We start from the raw sequence: 18825 nt of genomic DNA, 5'->3' as shown, positions 1-18825 counted from the left end.
TCACTATTGTAACCCCTCGTTGAAAAAAAGAGTAAGGCAAACAAAATCGGGAAAATCTAGCCCAATTAGCCCGACCTCAGTCATTGATAAGATTTTGGAGTCTGTTGTGAAAGATAAGATTTCTGAATACTTGGAAGTGCATGTAAAATAGGGCAAAGTCAGCAAGGTTTCATCACGCAGGTGTCATGCCTGACCAATCTGTTAGAATCTTTTGAGGAGGTAATGAACAGGTTAGAGCAAGGAGAGCCAATGGATGTTATCTATCTGGATTTCCAGAAAGCCCTTGACAAGGTGCCGCACAAAAGGCTACTGAGTGAGATAAGGACAGAGATGAGGAGAAACTTCTCCACCCAGAGAGTGGTGGGTGTGTGGAATGCTCTGCCCCAGAGGACAGTGGAGGCCCAGTCTCTGGATTCGTTTAAGAAAGAGTTGGATAGAGCTCTCAAGGATAGTGGAATCAAGGGTTATGGAGATAAGGCAGGAACAGGATACTGATTGAGGATGATCATCCATGGTCATAATGAATGGTGGTGCAGGCTTGAAGGGCAGAATGGCCTATTGTCTATTGGCTCATGGTGTTGGAGGTAAGGTACTAGCATGGTTAGACCCTTGGCTGTCTGGCTGAAAGCAGAGAGTGGGGATAAAAGGGTCCTTCTCAGGATGATAGCAAGTGACTAATAGTGTTCCAAAAGGGTCAGTGTTGAGACCACAACTTTTCATTTTATATGTTAATGATATGGATGAAGGAACTGAGGGCATTCTAGGTAAGTTTGCAAATGAGACAAAGGTAGGTGAGGGTACAGGTAGCATTGTGGAGGCGGGGAGGCCGCAGAAGAATTTGGAAATTGGGCAAAGAAGTGGCAGATGGAGTACAATTTGGGAAGGTGTGAGGTCATGCACTTTGGCAAGAAGAATAGAAGCATGGACTAGTTTCTAAATGGGGAGCAAATTCAGAAACCTGAAGTGCAAAAGGACTTGGGAGCTCTAGTCCAGATCTCTTATAAAGCAAACTTGCAGGTTGAGTCAGTAGTTAGGAAAGCAAATGCAATGTTGTCACTCATCTCGAGAGGACTATAAAAGCAGGAATGTACTTCTGAGGGTTTATAAAGCTCTGGTAAGACTACATTTAGAGTATTCTGAGCAATTTTGGCTTCCAGACCTCAGGAAGGATGTACTGGCCCTGGAGCAGGTCCAGGGGAGGTTCACAGGAATGATCCCAGGAATGAAGGGTTTAACATATGAGGAATGTTTGAAGACTCTGGGACTATACTCAATGGAGTTTAAAAGATGAGGGAGGATCTGATTGAAACTTACAGAATGCTGACCAGCCTGGACAGAGTGGACATTGGGAAGATGTTTCCATTGGTAGGAGAGACAAGGACCTGAAGGAATGGTCTTAGAGTAAAGGGAAGACTCTTTACAACTGATTAAAGAGAAACTTTTTCAGCCAGAGAGTGATAAATCTGTTAAATTCATTGCTACAACAGGCTGTGGAGGCCAGGCCATTGAGTATATTTAAAACAGAGATCAATAGATTCTTGATTGCCAAAGGGATCAAAGGTTACGGGAACAAAGCAGGAAAATGGGGTAGAGAAACCTATTCGCCATGAAGGAATGGCGGAGCACACTTGATGGGCTGAATGGCCTAATTTTTGCTCCAATGTCTTATGGTTTTATGGTCTAGAGTACAGCATGGAAACTTCAGTCCAACCCGTCCATGCCAACGAGATATCCGAAATTAATTTAGTCCCATTTGCCAACACTTGGCCTATAACGCTCTAAACCTTTCCTATTCATGTGCCTGCCCAGATGCCTTTTAAATGTTGTAATTGTACCAGCCTCCACCACTTCATCTGGCAACTCATTCCATACACACACCACCCTCTGCAGGAAAAAGTAGTTCCTTAGGTCCCTTTTAAATCATTCCCCTCTCACCTTGGACCTATACCCACCCCCAGGAAAATATCTTGCTTTTCACCCTATCCATGCCCTCATGATTGCATGAACCTCTATAATGTCACCCATCAGCCTCCAATACTACAGGGAAAATAGCCCCAGCCTATTCAGCCTCTCCCTGGAAGGTAAGTTGATTTTCTAGTGTATGCAACATTTTGAGTAGGACAGCAGTTGTGTGCTGCTGTTGGTGGTGATCAGAGCAAAATATGAACAGCAGTGCATATGCAAATCTTCTCAGCAATTTTAATTTAAAGAATTCATTCGCATTAACCCTCCTTACAGAAGAATGGGAAAAGAAATTGATCAGACAGGGAAGAGCAAAGCACATGTATGTCAAATTGACTGCCTCGTCACACTGCACACGATTTTCACTCTCAGTCACCTCGGAGTCAGAGGTTGGGGGTTCCAGTCTGACTCCAACCTCTTGAGTACAAAATATAAACTGAACACTCCGGTATAGTACTGAGGGAGTGCTGCAATGTTGGAGAGAGTGTAAAATACAGTACCTCATGATGCTATTTACAAAAGGAGTAAGTGCATTCACCCCAGTGCCCTGGGAAATAATTATCCTCCAAACAACATCAGGTTAGAATCTCATTGCATACAAATTGATTGTGGTATATCCTACACTGCAACTTTGAAAGTACTTCATGAGCTACATCGTGCTGCGGATGTTCCTGCAGATGTGAAAGCCACTACATAAATGTAATTCACGTGCCTCTTCCGTTGTAATGAATGGAAATAAAAATCAGGTGCGGTGTGACAAGAGTGGCCAACTTGACATCCCCCCACCCCCTACCCCTCCCCCCACCACTGTTGGCATCAAGCAGGTTTGCTCCATTAGCTCAGGCTCAGCCTTTACATTCACAGAGAAATAAATAAATATGGCAAGTATCAAAACAAGCATACTGAGTGAATATTTACAAGAAAAAAACATTTGTAATCTGAAGCACAAAATTCATATATTATTAGCCTGATTCTTCATGTGTATGTGTAGATCTTCAGACACATGCAGAAACTTAAAATAACTTCCCTATATTGCTCTTCTTGAGAGATTAACTTTGATGATTTTTCATAATCTTTCAAACCTAATCATGTTTGTTTTGGTCTTTTTCTTTTCCAAATCACAAAGCATTGATTTTTTTTTAGGTTTGTATGAGGTCAGGCCTCTGCAGGTTTGTCGATTCCAAGTCCTCGCTGCCTTCTGGGCATTGACCCCTCAATGATGTCCTCAGATCACAGAATCATTGCAACAGTACAGCCACTTACTTTCAACAGCCAACATCAATGGCCACATGGTGGCAACAGTGACTGCCAATGGTATCATGTAAAATCAAGGACTCATAGCTGTGCTATTGACTTGAACCCTGACATGAAGGCATTTGTAAACTCCAGAGTTGACCGATGATCGGGAGCAAGTGACAGGAGAAATGAGGGAGGTTATGAGCAGTCTGAGAAATAACGTGCAGTGCATGTAACATGTTTGGAAAGACTTTGGACCTATGATTTCCAAATCTATATGCCATTGAGAGGTTTTCTCACCTTGTGCCTGGTTCAGTCCTAGGTGGATTGCTGGAAATTGTTTAGCAAATATCTCCAGTATTATGTGACTGTGAGGAAGGCAATGATGTAGGGGAGCCAATAGCCTAGTCAGATTACCACTAGGCTGCTCGTTGAGGGACCCTGGTGTTGCTTTGAGGGCCTGAGTTCAAATCCCACCACAGCAGAAGGTGGACTGTGAATTCAACAAAAATGTGGAATTAAGAGTCTACAGATGACCGTGCATCAATTGTCAGGGGAAAATATCCATTTAGTTCACAAATGCCCTTTGGGGAAGGAAACTACCATCCTTCATGTCTCCATGTGACTCCTGACCCATCAGCAATGGGGACGACACTCAACTGCCTCTTGGGCAATAAATGCTGATCCAGCTTAATGGATGAAGGTAAAAAAGCTTGTGCTACGTTTTTCCACCCAGCAATGTTCAGATGTTTCCAGAACATGAGCAGGTGAAGCTACACTGCAGTACCTGCAGAGTGCTGCATTAACAGGAGGACCCTGTTTTGCGCTGAAGATCCCATGGCACTGTTTTAAAAAGAGCAGCCGATCCTCCTAGAAGCATGATGAGTAGGCCTCCCTAAACCAAGACCGCCAAAACAAATCAACTGTTCCATTGCATTGCCGTCACTGGGATCTTTCTGTGTCTGGCAGGCTGGTGCGTCTACCCATTAAATTTCATGTTAAAAGTCTTCCACAGGCTGAGGAGTATGTCAGGACGTCATACAGATATGAGAAGTCACAAAATCATAACAGGCCATTCAGCCTGCTGAGCCACTGCTTGCTCCTTGTGCTATTGCATTTCAAAAGAAACCAGCAATTATGCTCAACGATTTCTGTATGAACATTTCTCTTCCAGAGCCCGAGAAGCAGACTACAAGTGCATATATATTTATGGAAATCATAAGTGGTAAAGACAGCTCATATATATCTGTCTGACAGCATCAATATGAAAACTTCCAACATATTATAGTGAACTGTACAAATACATCAATTATGAATTGTAATGATGTCCAACCTTGATAGCTTCATGTACCCAAATGTGAATATTGCACAACTTTATGAGCCATGAGTAAAATGTGAATTAATGTTTCAGCTCATTTGCATGTATTCTGCAGGAGATCTTTACTAACAGATCTTGGGTTTTGTGATTTGCGATTTATTTTTCAAACCTTCCAGACCCACAATGCTTGAGGAGGGCACAGGTAAGCCATTGAGAAATTTAAGCACAATTGGAGACCTCCACAGTCCAGTTATGGCTCTGACAGCCCTGATATAACACATGGTTAAAGACAACTATCACTTGGTTTAATTTATTCTCGATATCTCTGGCTGTCGTTTAACTGCAGTTAGTGAGCTTTCCATAGCAGCTGACTTAATGGTGCTTTGGAGTGAGCTGCAGTTCCAGTTGTGAAGTCTAATGTTTTGCCTCCCCATGCACATGTTCGTAATTTTCCAAATTTTCTTTAGAACTGATTTCCGAAGCAAGATATAAACCCAGGGATCCAAGATCTGGTTCCAGGCAGCCATTCGAACACTGAAGAGAAGTGAAGTTATTGCTTCTGGGCTTGCATTTAAGCTGCCTATAGTTGCCACGGATACCTGAATGAAACAGAAAATAATTTAATTGTCAGAAACAGCAATGACCATTGTTCAGCTCAATTATGGCATGTCATAGAGTCACAGAGTAAGTCTTACAGCATAGGGACTGGCCCTTTGGCCCAAACTGGTCCATGCCAATCAAAATGGGAGGAGAAAGTGAGGACTGCAGATGCTGGAGATCAGAGCTGAAAATGTGTTGCTGGAAAAGTGCAGCAGGTCAGGCAGCATCCAAGGAGCAGGAGATTCGGCGATTCGGGCATTCCTGAAGAAGGGCTTATGCCCGAAACGTCGAATCTCCTGTTCCTTGGATGCTGCCTGACCTGCTGCGCTTTTCCAGCAACACATTTTCATGCCAATCGAAATGTCCACCTATGGTAACCCCATTTCCGTGCACTTGGCCCATATCCTTCTAATCCTTTCCTATCCATGTATTTGTCCAAATGCCTTTTAAATATTGTTAATGTACCCACCTTAACCACTTCTGCTGGCAGCTCATTCCATATGCGTACCACCCTCTGGGTAAAAAAGTTGTCCCTTAGGTTCCCTTTTATCCATTCCCCTCTAACCTTAAACTGATGCCCTCTGGTCCTCAATTCCCCAACCCTGGGGAAAAAAACTGAATGCATTCACCCTATCCATGCCTCTCATGATCTTATACACTTCTTTTAGGTCCCCCTCGGATCCCACGCTCTAAAGAAAAAAGTCTTAGCTTATCCCAACTTCTCCCTATAACTCGAACATTGAGTCCAGGCAACATCCTTGTAAGTTTCTTCGGCACTCTTTCCAGTTTAATAACATCCTCCCTATAACAAGGTGACCAAAGCTGAACACAATACTCCAAGTGTGGCCTCACCAGTGTCCTCTATAACTGCAACATAACTTCCCAACTTCTATACTCAATGCCCTGACTGATGACTCCACTTTCAAAGAACTGTGAACCTGAACTCCGAGGACCCTCTGTTCCACTACACTCCTTATGGCCCTACCATTCACCATGAAACTCCTACCTTGATTTGACATTCCAAAATCTTCAAACATTTACAGAGATCTATAAAATCATGAGAGGTAAAGATAAGTTGAATAGAGATAGGGTAGAGGAGTCCAAAACTAGAGGGTATAGGCTTAAGGTCAGAAAGGAAGGATTTAAAAGGGTACTTTTTCACATGCTGCCAGAGGAAGTGGTAGAGGCAAATACAGTTACAACATTTAAAAGTCATTCGGACAGGTACATGAATAGGAAAGGTTTTTAGAGATAGCGGCCGAACACAGGAAAGTAGGACTAGTTTATTTTGGGAAACCTGATTGGCGTGGATGAGTTGGATTGATAGGCCTGTTTTTGTGCTGTTTGACTCTATGACTCTATTTCTGTCAAATTAAGCTCCTTTGAAATCACAACTCAGTATATTATGGGGCAGATTCTTAAACTTGTTGACCTGTTTCAGTTGTGGGAAATGCAATAATTTGGAATTCACAACCGGTTATGACCCTTCAGCTCCACGGCATGTCATCGAATCCCTAATTTGCAAAATGCAGCAATTTGAGTCTTCACTGACCTTCCTATGTAGTCCCAGCCCCACCGCCATAATTGGAGTGGCTAATTCCTCACACAGACATGAGGAGAACATACAAACTCCATAAAGACAGTCATCTAAGGCTGGAAGTGAACCCAGGTCTCTGGTAGCATGAGGTGGCAGTGCTAACCACTGTGCCACCATGACACCCACTATCACTGAAACAATTAGCAGCTGGAGTAGGCCTGAGGTCTGCTTGAGGGTGCTCTGCCATTCAGTAAGATTACATCTGGTCTGATCATGGGCATAGTTCCCACAACCCTTGCAATCCTTGCAAATTTGAAATCTGTCTTCTTCAACCTTGAATATATTCAATCCCCCAACCTCCACTGGTGGCCCTCTTTCTTTTCATCTGGAACCCCTCGAGAGGAGAAACATGTTCCCAGCAGCAATCATATCATGCCATCTAAAGACCGTTTAACTAGTAAGAGAAATGTCCATCTTTCGTTTAAACTCTGATAGATATAGGCCCAACTTGCTTAATCACTCATCTGAACAAATATCTTTCAGTCCAGGAATCAAATGTCTGAGTCTTCTCTGAACTATCTCCAGTGCAAAAGTATCCTGAACTAAATGAGGAGATTAAAATTGCTACATCTCACCACAGCAACACTTGCCTAATTTGATACTCCATCTCCCCTACAAAACAGCCAAACCATAGCGCCATGGGAAACAGCAGCAGGAGTAGGCCATTCAGCCTCTCCAGCTCGCTCATGGCTTATCCAATGTTGCTCATATTCATTTTTCTGTCTTTTCCCCTTAACCCTTCATTCCCCAAATGATTGAGGATTTACCTACCTCAGCCCGAAATATACTCAGGAATATACACAAACATTCCTTCTGCCTGCATTATTGCTTGTTGCTCGTGCATGTTAACTGTTACGAGACCAGTAACTGTTACGAGACCTGTAACTGTTACGAGACCTGTAACTGTTACGAGACCTGTGATAGTTCAGCCAGTGGAGCACAAGTAGTTTTGGACCATGATCACCTTTTGGGTCAACTTTCAGCTCAAGGCTTTTTCATAAAATTCCGAACGAAGCGACCAAAAGCAATCAACACTGAGTTCTCCTGCTCCCTCAAATTGAGACCTGATATTAATTGCAAAAAACGTGCCCAGTAATATTTTGCGATTCATGCATCAGTGATCAGCTCGTGATGCGCAAACAATTACCTCATTCCTTGAATGAACCGTGAAGAAGACAGGTTTAAGAAACTAGCTCAGAATAAACATTGAAATCAAAACTTTCTGTCATCTCCCTGTCATGGACTTGAACAATGTAGCTTCTGTCTCAGGGCTTATCAAACTGGATCAGCCAGAATTTCAGCATTTACATTGTTAACTATTGGAGGGCCTACTTTGGGAGATAGTGGGGAGAAGGTTATAACCTGAGGGAGCTGCCAGGGTACAAAGGTCCCAACAGTTGCTCATCACCCACTGTTGGCATTGTGCCAGCAACAAGGCAGGAGCCAGAAGGCCTGGTCAACTTTGACCCAACCGATGTCCTTCAGTCAGTAAGGACCACACAAGGGTCTGTTTAGGCTGATATGAGTCAGTTAGTTCAGTTGGCTAAACAGCTGGTTTGTCATGTAGGGTGATGCCATGGGTTCAATTTCTGGATTGGCTAAGGTTACCATGAAGGATTTGCCTTCTCATCTCTCCCCTCACCTGAGGTGTAGTGACCCCCAGTCATCTCTGTCCAAAAGATGATTTATTTCATTGTCCAAAAAGTGCGGCACTGGAAGGGCACAGCTGGTCAGGCAGCATCTGAGGAGCAGCAGAGTCAACATTTCGTGCGTAAGCCCTTCATCAGGAATACCTTAAACATTGACTCTCCTGCTCTTCGGCTGCTGCCCGACCTGCTGTGCTTTTCCAGCACCGCACCTTTTGACTCTGATCTCCAGCATCTGCAGGCTTCACTTTCTCCTATTTATTTCACTGGCTTTGAAGAAGTGTCACTGGGTTTAAAAAATAAAATTAAGAACCAAGTAAATAAGGGCCAGGGAATATGCGGTAGCTGAATGTTTTGGGAGCTGATGTGCCACAATTTGAATTGCAATGAACATATCTGTAGCAGTTATTGGTTGCTTGAGGAACTCCAGTTCAGAGATGATGAGCTGAAGTCTGAGCTTGGGTTTGTGGAGAGAGTGACCCTCCAGAATATTTAGTGGGGAGAGGGACAGAAAATATTTCTCTCTTCACAGATGCTGCCTGCCCTACTAAACATTTCCAGTTTTTATTTTTGTGCACCTACTTTTCTGAACTATTGCTACGATGAAACTTGGCACTAATACAATCACTCCACCCAATGTCTTATTCCATGGAACTCCTAAATATTTACCAACCTCATTGACGTCAATAAAATTGGCTGCAGCCAATTTGTGCACAGTAAGGTGCCTCAATAATGAGATGATTGATCAGTTCATAAAAAAAAACCCCAAGGAATTGCTGCAAGTCAGAAACAAAAACAAAAATTGCTGGAAAAAAGGACTCAGCAAGTCTAGCAGCATCTGTGGAGAAAATGTAGTTAATATTTTGGGTCCAATGAATCTTCATCAGAAGTGTTTGTAGCTGGGAAAACGTTGCTACGTATACTAAAGATGGGGTTGGAGAGGAAGGGGGAGGAGAAGTAAATGTTAGGTGGAGATTGAGCCCAGAGAGAGAGAGGGAGAGAGAGAGAGCAACAGTTGTGCAGACAAAAGATAAGGTAAAGTTCAGCCTGACAGAATCAAAATCTGTTAATGGGGTCTATTAATGACTGAGGGGATTAATACAGCTGTACTAATCCATTCAGTCGCTCAACACATTGGAAGAAAAATATTCTCCTCATATTTGTCCCAAAAGGGGCAATTTCTTTCTTATTCGTTGGTTATGGGCAACAGGGGCTAAACTAGCATTTCTTACCTCCCTAATTGTCCACAGGAGAGTAAGGAGACACATGTAGGCCAGACCAGTAAGGGCAGCAGATTTCCTTCTCTAAAAGACATTAATGAACCAGGTGGGCTTTACCTGACAATGAATAATATTTTCATGGTCATCATTAGACTATTAATTCTAGATGTTGTTTTAAATTTAATTCAAAATCTCTATCTGCCATGAGAAGATTTGACTCCAGATGGACAGCAGATTAAGGGAAAATACCACAAGGCCATCCATACTGCCTAACTCCTTATTTTAAAACTGCGTTGACTCGTCCAGACTCACTCACAAGTGCAGACTCGTTTTCCATATCTCCTTCATCAACCTCTTCTATCTTCCTTCGTCAGGCAGAAGATACAGAAGCTTGAACATATGCACCAACAGGTTGGAAATCAGCTTCTTCCCTGCTATAATTAGCCTGCTGAATGGACTCTCTCACTTCAAATAATGTTGATCTTGCTTTGTGCACCTCCTGTGTAGCTGTAACCTTGTACACCTCAGCACCCTATGATCTGTATGTCCTTGTTTGTAATGATTCACCTGTACTGATCACAAAACAAAACTTTTCACTGCACTTAGGTACACAAGACAACAATAAATCAAATCAAATCATGACCATTTAGAAGCATATACACTTATAACAAATCACCCCTTGCTTTTCTAACCTCTGATGAAAACTCGAAGAAAGTGAGGATTGCAGATGCTGGAGATCAGAGCTGAAAAACGTGTTGCTGGAAAAGCACAGCAGGTCAGGCAGCATCCAAGGAGCAGGAGAATCGATGTTTCGGGCATAAGCCCTTCTTCAGAAAGGCTTATGCCTGAAACGTCGATTCTCATGAAAACTTGCCCAGCCTGTATGACCTTTCCTCAACAGGCAACCCACTTATCCCAGATAATAAACCTAATACACCTTCTCACATCTGCCTCTATTGCATTTACATCCTTCATTAACTAAGGAGACCAAAACTGTGTGCAGTATTGGACCAACACACCCTATAAATGAAGCACAGCATCATTACTTTTATATACTTTTTCACGCAGAGGGTGTCACGTGTATGAAATAAGCTGCCAGAGGATGTGGTAGAGGCTGGTACAATTGCAACATTTAAGAGGCATTTGGCTGGGTATATGAATAGGAAGGGTTTGAAGGGATAAGGGCCAGGTGCTAGCAGGTGGGACTAGATTGGGTTGGGATATCTGGTCGGCATGGACAGGTTGGACTGAAGAGTCTGTTTCCATGCTGTACATCTCTATGACTCTATGTTGAATTCCTCTCCTAATAAAGCTTAGCATCCTCTTAGCCTTCCTGATTAGGTCTGCTCAGTCCATGAGCCTAATTTTGAACTTCTGTTGGCCTGTCATTATAATCCTCCATTTTGTCCCCTTATTCCCTGACCTCCCCGTTCTTCACCTGCTGTGCCATTCAAATTAAGCTCAATGTTAACTCAAGAAAGAACAACTCATCTCTGGATTCTGTTTCAAGGAATAGGGGAGCTCAACAACATTGTCTTCACTTTCAAAAGGCAGCTCCTCACCATTCTAACATTTATACCTCCTCTCAATCACATCCTTTATGTTTGCTTATTGCCTCCTTCGGCTGTGACCACTTCCAGTCCTTCAGTTACTTGATCTTCCTAAGTCCTCCACCCTGTCACAGGCCATTTCATTTGTCATTCTTTCCACCTTTTCCATTTTCACTTTCCTAAAAAGATGATTACAGATCTCACTTTTCTTGAAAGGTCAATGATTTGAAAGGTTTGCAAATGTCCCTCAGGGAAGGAAATTGCCGTCCTTTCCTGGTGTGACCTATGTACGACTCCAGACCCACAGCAATGTGGTTGACTCTTAACTGCCCTCTGAGCAATTAGTGACTGGCAATAAATGCTGGACTGGACAACGATGTCCTCATCCCACCAATTAATTTTTAAAAATTAATCTTTCATTTTCTCTTTACAACTGCTGCGTGAACTGTTGAGTATTTCAAGCATTTTTCTGTTTATTTTTGTTCCAACAATCATCGAATTCTGATTGCGTAAATGGAACAGCACTCAAACAGGTTTCCCTGCTTTATATATAGATCAAGCATTGTCAATCCTTTATTAGGGCAGGTTTTCAAATTCACCCAGAAAATAAAATAGATGCATGTTGAAGCTGCATCTGATCGATTTAGAATTGTATAAATGACAGATATTCCAAGCTGTCACACTGAAATCAACCAGGGAAAGATTCGAGGCACACCCGAATACATAAACATTTATATCGTCTTGCAAGTACAAACTGGATCAACTCAAAAACTCAAAGAGCTTATGGGATGCTCAATAGAGTGAATCAAGTGTGAACCAAAGTGGAAAACTGAAAGAACTGCAATTGCTGGAAATCAGGAACAAAAACAGACCAGCAGGTCTGGCAGCACCTGTGGAGAGAAATCAGAATTAACATCTGGGGTCCAGTGACCCTTGTCCAGAACACTGATTTCTGTGAACTAAAGTGACACTCTGCCATGTATATTGAAATTGGAGGAGGAGGTGCAACTGTCGACACTGAATTAATAATGCTGGTAGTCAATTATGAATGCAATCTGTTCTTTCAGATACAGAGGTCTTTTCCTTTGCACCCTGCAGGGTAGTCTATCAGGATGCTCAAATTTCTAAACCCTTGTCAACTTTTATAGGTGTGCCATCGTGAGCATTCTGTCTGGATGTATCACTACCTGGTATGACAACTGTACCATTCAAGATCGGAGACAGTTATGGAGAGTGGTGAACTCGGCTCAGACAATCACAAAGGCCTCCCATCTGTGGAATCCATCTACCAGGCCCGCTGTCAAGGAAAGGCCGCCAACATTCTCAAAGATCCATCCCACCCTCGCAATGTTTTTCCACAACCTCTAACATCAGGGAAAAGTCACAGAAGCCTGAACACATGCACCAGTCGGTTTCGCAACTGTTTCTACCCTACTGTTATTAGAATACTGAATGGACTCTCAAACTCTTAACATTCACCTGTACCGGTGTTTTTGTTTTTGCCGCTATTTACCTGTTATTTACTTATCTTTGCTACTTAACTCTGTGATCTGCCTGTATTGCTCGCAAGACAATGCTTTTACTGTGCCTCGGTACACGTGACAATAAATTCAATTCAATTCAATGACAAATCACTGCCTTACCTAAGAGAGTGGAATAGCATCTTCACAGACAGAAAGGCAGGGTCTCAGGTTAAAATCTCATCCAAAGGAGAAGCCCCATGGAGAGTGCAGCACCACCGCATTACTATATGATGCAAATCTCTGAGGTGGAGCATCATTTGTTGACTGAAAAGCAAGCACTTTGCCACAGCATTACATCAAAAACAAGAAAAGCACTCATCAAACCAAACAGTTTGCATTTATATAGCTGCCTTCACAACTTCAGGGCTTGTCAAAGCACCTTACAGCCAATTAAGTATTATAATTTGTAATTCCTGCCATACTGCAAAGAACTTTCTCACATCGTTTGCCATCCTAAAGTGTTTCAGAAGAGTGCCATCAATAAAAATGTAACCTCAAGCCACATAACGAGATATTTGGACAGATGATTTAAAGCTTGGTCCAAGAGTTTGTTTTTAAGGAGGATCTTAAAGGAAGGAGCATAGATACATGGAGAGGTTGAGGAAATTACAGAGCTTAAGGCCAAGGAGCTGAAGACATGGCCACCAATGAAGGCACTATAAAATTAGAGCATGCTAGAAATTTGTAGGAACACAGAGGTCTTTGTGGGTTTTATGAGGAGCTTGCAGAGTGACAGTGTGTATGTGAGAAGGAGTGACATGGTCATGTGCAAGGTTATGAAAGAAAAATTATGAATGTTAAAGCTGAACAAAATTGGAGCAATATTGGTCAGAGAACACGAGGGAAATAGGAAAACAGGATTGGTGCAAATTAGAATACAAAAAAGCGTTTTGTATGAGCTTAAGTTTACGAGGCAAAGGACTTGGGAGGTTAGCCAGGAGAACTGAGGAATACTTCCGTCTAACAGCAACAAAGGTGAGAGTTTCAGCAGCAGATGAACGGATGTAAGGGCAGAGACAGGAGATGACCTGGGGTTAAAAGCAGGGCAGTTAATAGAGAGGATATGGTGTTGGAACATCAGCTCCATGTAAAATTGTGTGCCAAAGTTGCAAACAATCTGGCTCAGCCTCAGACATTGGCAAGAGAGAGAAATGAAACTGGTGGCTAAGGAACAGAGTAAATGATGGGAACCAAACTATACTCTCCAGGTTACTGTGACCGAGGTTAATCTGCTCCCACCTCCCCACCATCACCAACTCCCTTGGAAGTTGTCCACATTCATGTGTTGAAAGTACAAACTTCAAATCAAGGGCAGACTTGCCTTTTATTCTTGAGGTTCAGGTTTGGAACATAACATCACATCCCTAACAACTCAGTATCTCTGTCCTTTGTTGACTGGCTCAGAAATGCTGCCTGGTTTGAATCACACTGATAAGTGAAGCAATACCCCTTTGTTTTCCCTTGACGACAGCGAATGATTTGGATATCTTCACAGTAAACAATGTCCAGTCAAACAGTCAACTATTTGATGGTGCTCCCAGTCATTGCAAGATTTGCTGAATTTATAATAATTGGCATGGGTTGCCATGACCCTACATATTATAAATATGTAGCTCTCTGCCAAGAGTAGTGAGTCAGTTATGGACAAAACCAACTTTTGGTCCAGAATTGTACCAAAATCCTTCCTTTGCCTTCTCATATCCAGTACTGACAACTCACCCGCACCAAGGACATTGACCCACTTTCTCCTTATTCAAATACAGACAGGCCTGCAGTATATTGATAGTGCTTCCAGTTTTTAGTTCAAGTTTGGAACTTAGCACATAGAACAGTACAGCTCAGTACAGGCCCTTCGGCCCTCGATGTGTTGTGCCAACCTTTTATCCTAAGATCAGACTAACCAACATACCCTACATTTTACTATCATCCATGTGCCTATCCAAGAGTCACTCAAATGTCCCTAATGTATCTGACTCTACTTCCACTGCTGGCAGTGCATTCCACTCATCCACCACTCTCTGTGTAAAGAACCTACCTCTGACATCTCCCCTTAACTTTCCACCAATCACCTTAAAATTATGTCCCCTCATGACAGCCATTTCCGCCCTGGGAAAAAGTCTCTGGTCATCCACTCTATTTAAGCCTCTCATCATCTTATACACCTCTATCAAGCCACCTCTCATCCTTCTTCGCTTCGATGAGAAAAGCCCTTGCTCCCTCAGCCTTTCTTCATAAGACCTGCCCTCCAATCCAGGCAGCATCCTGATAAATCTCCTCTGCACCCTCTCTAAAGCTTCCACATCCTTCCTATAATTAGGCACCAGAACTGAACACAATTTCTGTGCTTCTTTCTCTGTTGACTGCCTGCATTCTGGACATCTGTCAAAACTAACATCTCCAAGTACCTGAGGACACTTACTTACATTGAAGGCAATGTACAAATAGATATAAACATATGACATAGGAGCAGGCGAAGACCAATCTGCCCCTTGAACCTCTTCTACCATTTCTGATTGCTTTTATCGTCAAGAGGATTGATGCCACTCCATGAGTTTAGTTTCCTTACAGATTGGTTCAAGGAAACTGCAACGTTGAGAACTGTCTTGAAGTTTAGAATTCAAAGTAACATGATGTATTCTCCATTAATACTAAATATGGCACAGATACAACAGGTTCTGAAATTATAGGTACACGTGGTAATCGATCTTTGTCATGTACTTGTGACCATTTGCTTTCTCTGTCTAGAGTGTTCTACCTCTCGCCATACTGTGCTATTTTTACTCAGAGATGTGCAGCTCATGACATTGTTGCCATCCTTCTCCAGGGTCCTAATGCCCTTACTTTACAATTGTGGCCTTACATCCACTTTTCTGCTTCCCTCCAATATCTTGGTTCCCTCCTCAATGAAGAATCTGAGTAATTCAGTCTCACAAATATTTAAGGATACAACCAATGCAGCTTTCTGAAGAGAAGATCTCCACAGACCTCTGAGAGATAAAGATTCTCCTCATCTTCACTTTAAGTTGGGAATCCCTTATATTTAAACCATGCCATGTAGCTCTAGTTTCTCTCATGAGGGGAGACACTCTCTCAACGCTCCCAACCTGCCAAGTCCCTTCCCAATCTTGAAGGTGTCAGCAAGATTACCTTGCATTTTTCTAATCTGCAGTTTAACATGCACAGCGTGTCCAACAACAACTTATATTTAATTAGCACCTTTGATATTGTGAACAGCCCTTTACAGAAGAGTTACCAAACAAATCTGACACACTAACTGCTATTCCACCACAGAAAAGTCATTAATAGTTTATTTGTAACTCAGCTGCTACCTTTGCCCGCGGCTGCAATCTGGCTTTGATTCCAAAATGAATCAGAAGTATTAAAGAGTTTATTTCATTTGAATTCATACAACCACAAAAATGTTTGCACGTAAGAAAACCTTTAGCCCTCGCTTTTGTGGCAGTACTGGATATTCAACTTCTATTGTCAACCTTAATTCTATTTCCCTGCATGCACGTGTAAGTAGTGATTAAACTTACAGGAATTTGCAATGTTAACCACTTGGCGAACAGCATATTAGAACATAGAACATAGAAGGATACAGCGCAGTACAGGCCCTTCGGCCCTCGATGTTGCGCCGACCGAATCCTACCTAACCTATACTAGCCCATAACTTCCAAATGCCTATCCAATGCCCGCTTAAATGAACATAAAGAAGGAGAGTTCACCACTGATACGGGCAGGGCATTCCATGAACTCACAACCCGCTGTGTGAAGAATCTACCCCTAACATCTGTCCTATACCTACCACCCCTTAATTTAAAGCTATGTCCCCTAGTAACACCTGACTCCATTAGCGGTAAAAGGTTCTTAGTATCTACCCTATCTAAACCCCTAATCATCTTATACACTTCTATCAGATCTCCCCTAAACCTTCTCTTCTCCAATGAGAACAGCCCCAAGTGCCTCAGCCTTTCCTCATAAGATTTTCCTACCATTCCAGGCAACATCCTGGTAAACCTCCTCTGCACTCGTTCTAAAGCTTCCACATCCTTCCTATAGTATGGCGACCAAAACTGCACACAATACTCCAGATGAGGCCTCACCAGAGTCTTATACAACTGCAACAATATTGTTACTGACCTTAAAGAGCAAAACATTTCAATCTGATTTATACAGAAGCAGTTATCTGTATTGAGTTTTCAGAGGTATTGAGGAAGTTCTGTATTGCGAGAGGACCATCTTTCAGTTATGTTAAACTGTTAAAGCCCATCTATCCTGTCACATTAATGTAAATGGTATCACAGAATTTTTGCAACAATAGCAGAGGAGACCAACAAGTGCTCAGACTAGCTTTCATCTCTTAAACAACATAACAAAAACAGATCTAAAAGTAGAAATTGCTGGAAAAGCTCAGCAGGTCTGACAGCATCTGTGAAGAGAAATCTGTGTTAACATTTCAGGTCAAGTAATCTTCCTCTGAACTGAGAAAGGATCACCCGACCTGAAACGGTAACTCTAATTTTTCTTCACAGATGCTGCCAGACCTGCTCAGCTTTTCCAGCAATTTTGCATTTTTGTTTCTGATTTACGACATCCATAACTCTTTTGGTTTTTATTAACTACAACAGATTACCAGTTTGTTTCATATTCAGCTCACTCAGTGCAAATTTTCTATAGCTTTCCTGAAACATAACATTTAAAACCCTTTTCATTGACTGCAAAGTGGTTTGGGAAATGATGAGACTTTAAAAGTTGCTATCTAAATGCACAACATTTTTCTTTCCATTATAGCTTTACACTGGAATTCCTAAACATGGTAATAAGTTGCCTTTCACATCCTAATGAGCAAGAACAGATGCTATCAGTAAGTTGAGCAAAACAATCCAAGAAGCTTTTATAGTTTCACATTTCTTTAAAGTGATCATTTATCAATGATCACTTTAATGCACCATATTAAATAATACTAAGATAAACATAAGATAGAGAATTGCTAAGCTACAGAAATGAATTGGACAGAGTCCCAATTCATTGTTCCTTGTCTCTTAAAGTTTGATTAAATTTTAATATAAACCAACGTTCGGATGAAACTTTGCTGGACTCAGAATGCTAGCTCTGTTTTTTGTCTACAGATATTGCCAGACTTGCTAAGTTTTTCCAGCATATTCTGTCTTGTTAATTTAAATGTCTTTGGTTGTGTCATTATTGGACTACAACTAATGTTAGGCAGTTTGATTATCACTGAATCACAGAATTATTGGAGTGCGAAAGGAGCCCATTTGGCCCATTGTGCCTGAACTGGCTCCATTACCTAGTACCAATCCCCTTGGATTTTTTAAAAGAAACATATGCTTTAATACAGGTTGGCATGGTATCGCTAAAATATCTCAACGTTTATAGCACAATGAAATGCTTTGTAAATGTGCCGTTGTTGACTAAACATTTTTTATCAGCTATGTTGTGAATTGGTAGATAATCTGTTGTTTTTGCTGGGTGCTGATTGAAGGCACATGTGGAATGCTCTGCAAAAGGCCCATTGGACATTTAACTGGCCCCTCGGTCCTCAGCTCGGTAACACATGAGATGGAGCAAGCTGTAATCAGCTCACAAGACATCATGCCCTTTAGGAAAATGGAAATATTCTGAATGGCATTCTCAGAATAGGGCAACACCATCAAATATATCACAAAAGAGTAAAGGAGGAGGTGAGGAGCATTTTCTTCGTGTTGCGCACCTCAGAGAAATCAAATGTAATCATCACTTGCAGAGCTGAAGCATAGAAAATAGGAGCAAAACTCGGCCCATCAGCTCTTCAAGAAAGTAGCTGCTGAAATGAAATCAATAGCAGGGCTGTGGGTAAAGAGTGGGGAAAGGATCTACTTGAATAATTCTTTCAAAGAGTTGACAGGAGGCCCCAGGGCTGAATGGTCTCCTTTTTGACAACCTTGGGTGACTGTCTGTGTGGAGTTTGCACACTCTCCCCGTGTCTGTGTGGGTTTCCTCTGGGTGCCCCTCCCATTATCCAAAGATGTGCAGATCAGGTGAATTGGCCGTGCTAAATTGCCCAGAGTGTTCAGTGCATTAGTCAGAGGTAAATATGGGATGGGCTACTCTTCGGAGGGTCGGTGTGGATTTGTTGGGCCGAAAGGCCTGTTTCCAAACTGTAGGGAATC

The 18825-nt window shown here is 42.2% G+C and overlaps 1 protein-coding gene across 1 annotated transcript in view; it reads right to left on the bottom strand.

Moving 5' to 3' along the window:
• Nucleotides 1–4531: 4531 nt before the first annotated feature.
• Nucleotides 4532–18825, bottom strand: part of LOC132818856 (prostaglandin F2-alpha receptor-like) — a 34406-nt gene continuing 20112 nt past the window's right edge. The window contains exon 3 of the mRNA XM_060830000.1: nt 4532–5115. Within this exon, the coding sequence (XP_060685983.1) occupies nt 4822–5115 (294 nt within the window). The 3' untranslated portion in view covers nt 4532–4821. The remainder of the gene's footprint in view (nt 5116–18825) is intronic.

Source organism: Hemiscyllium ocellatum, chromosome 9, assembly GCF_020745735.1.
Source record: "Hemiscyllium ocellatum isolate sHemOce1 chromosome 9, sHemOce1.pat.X.cur, whole genome shotgun sequence".
Lineage (NCBI taxonomy): Eukaryota > Metazoa > Chordata > Chondrichthyes > Orectolobiformes > Hemiscylliidae > Hemiscyllium > Hemiscyllium ocellatum.
This window is presented reverse-complemented; position numbering and strand designations above follow the sequence as displayed.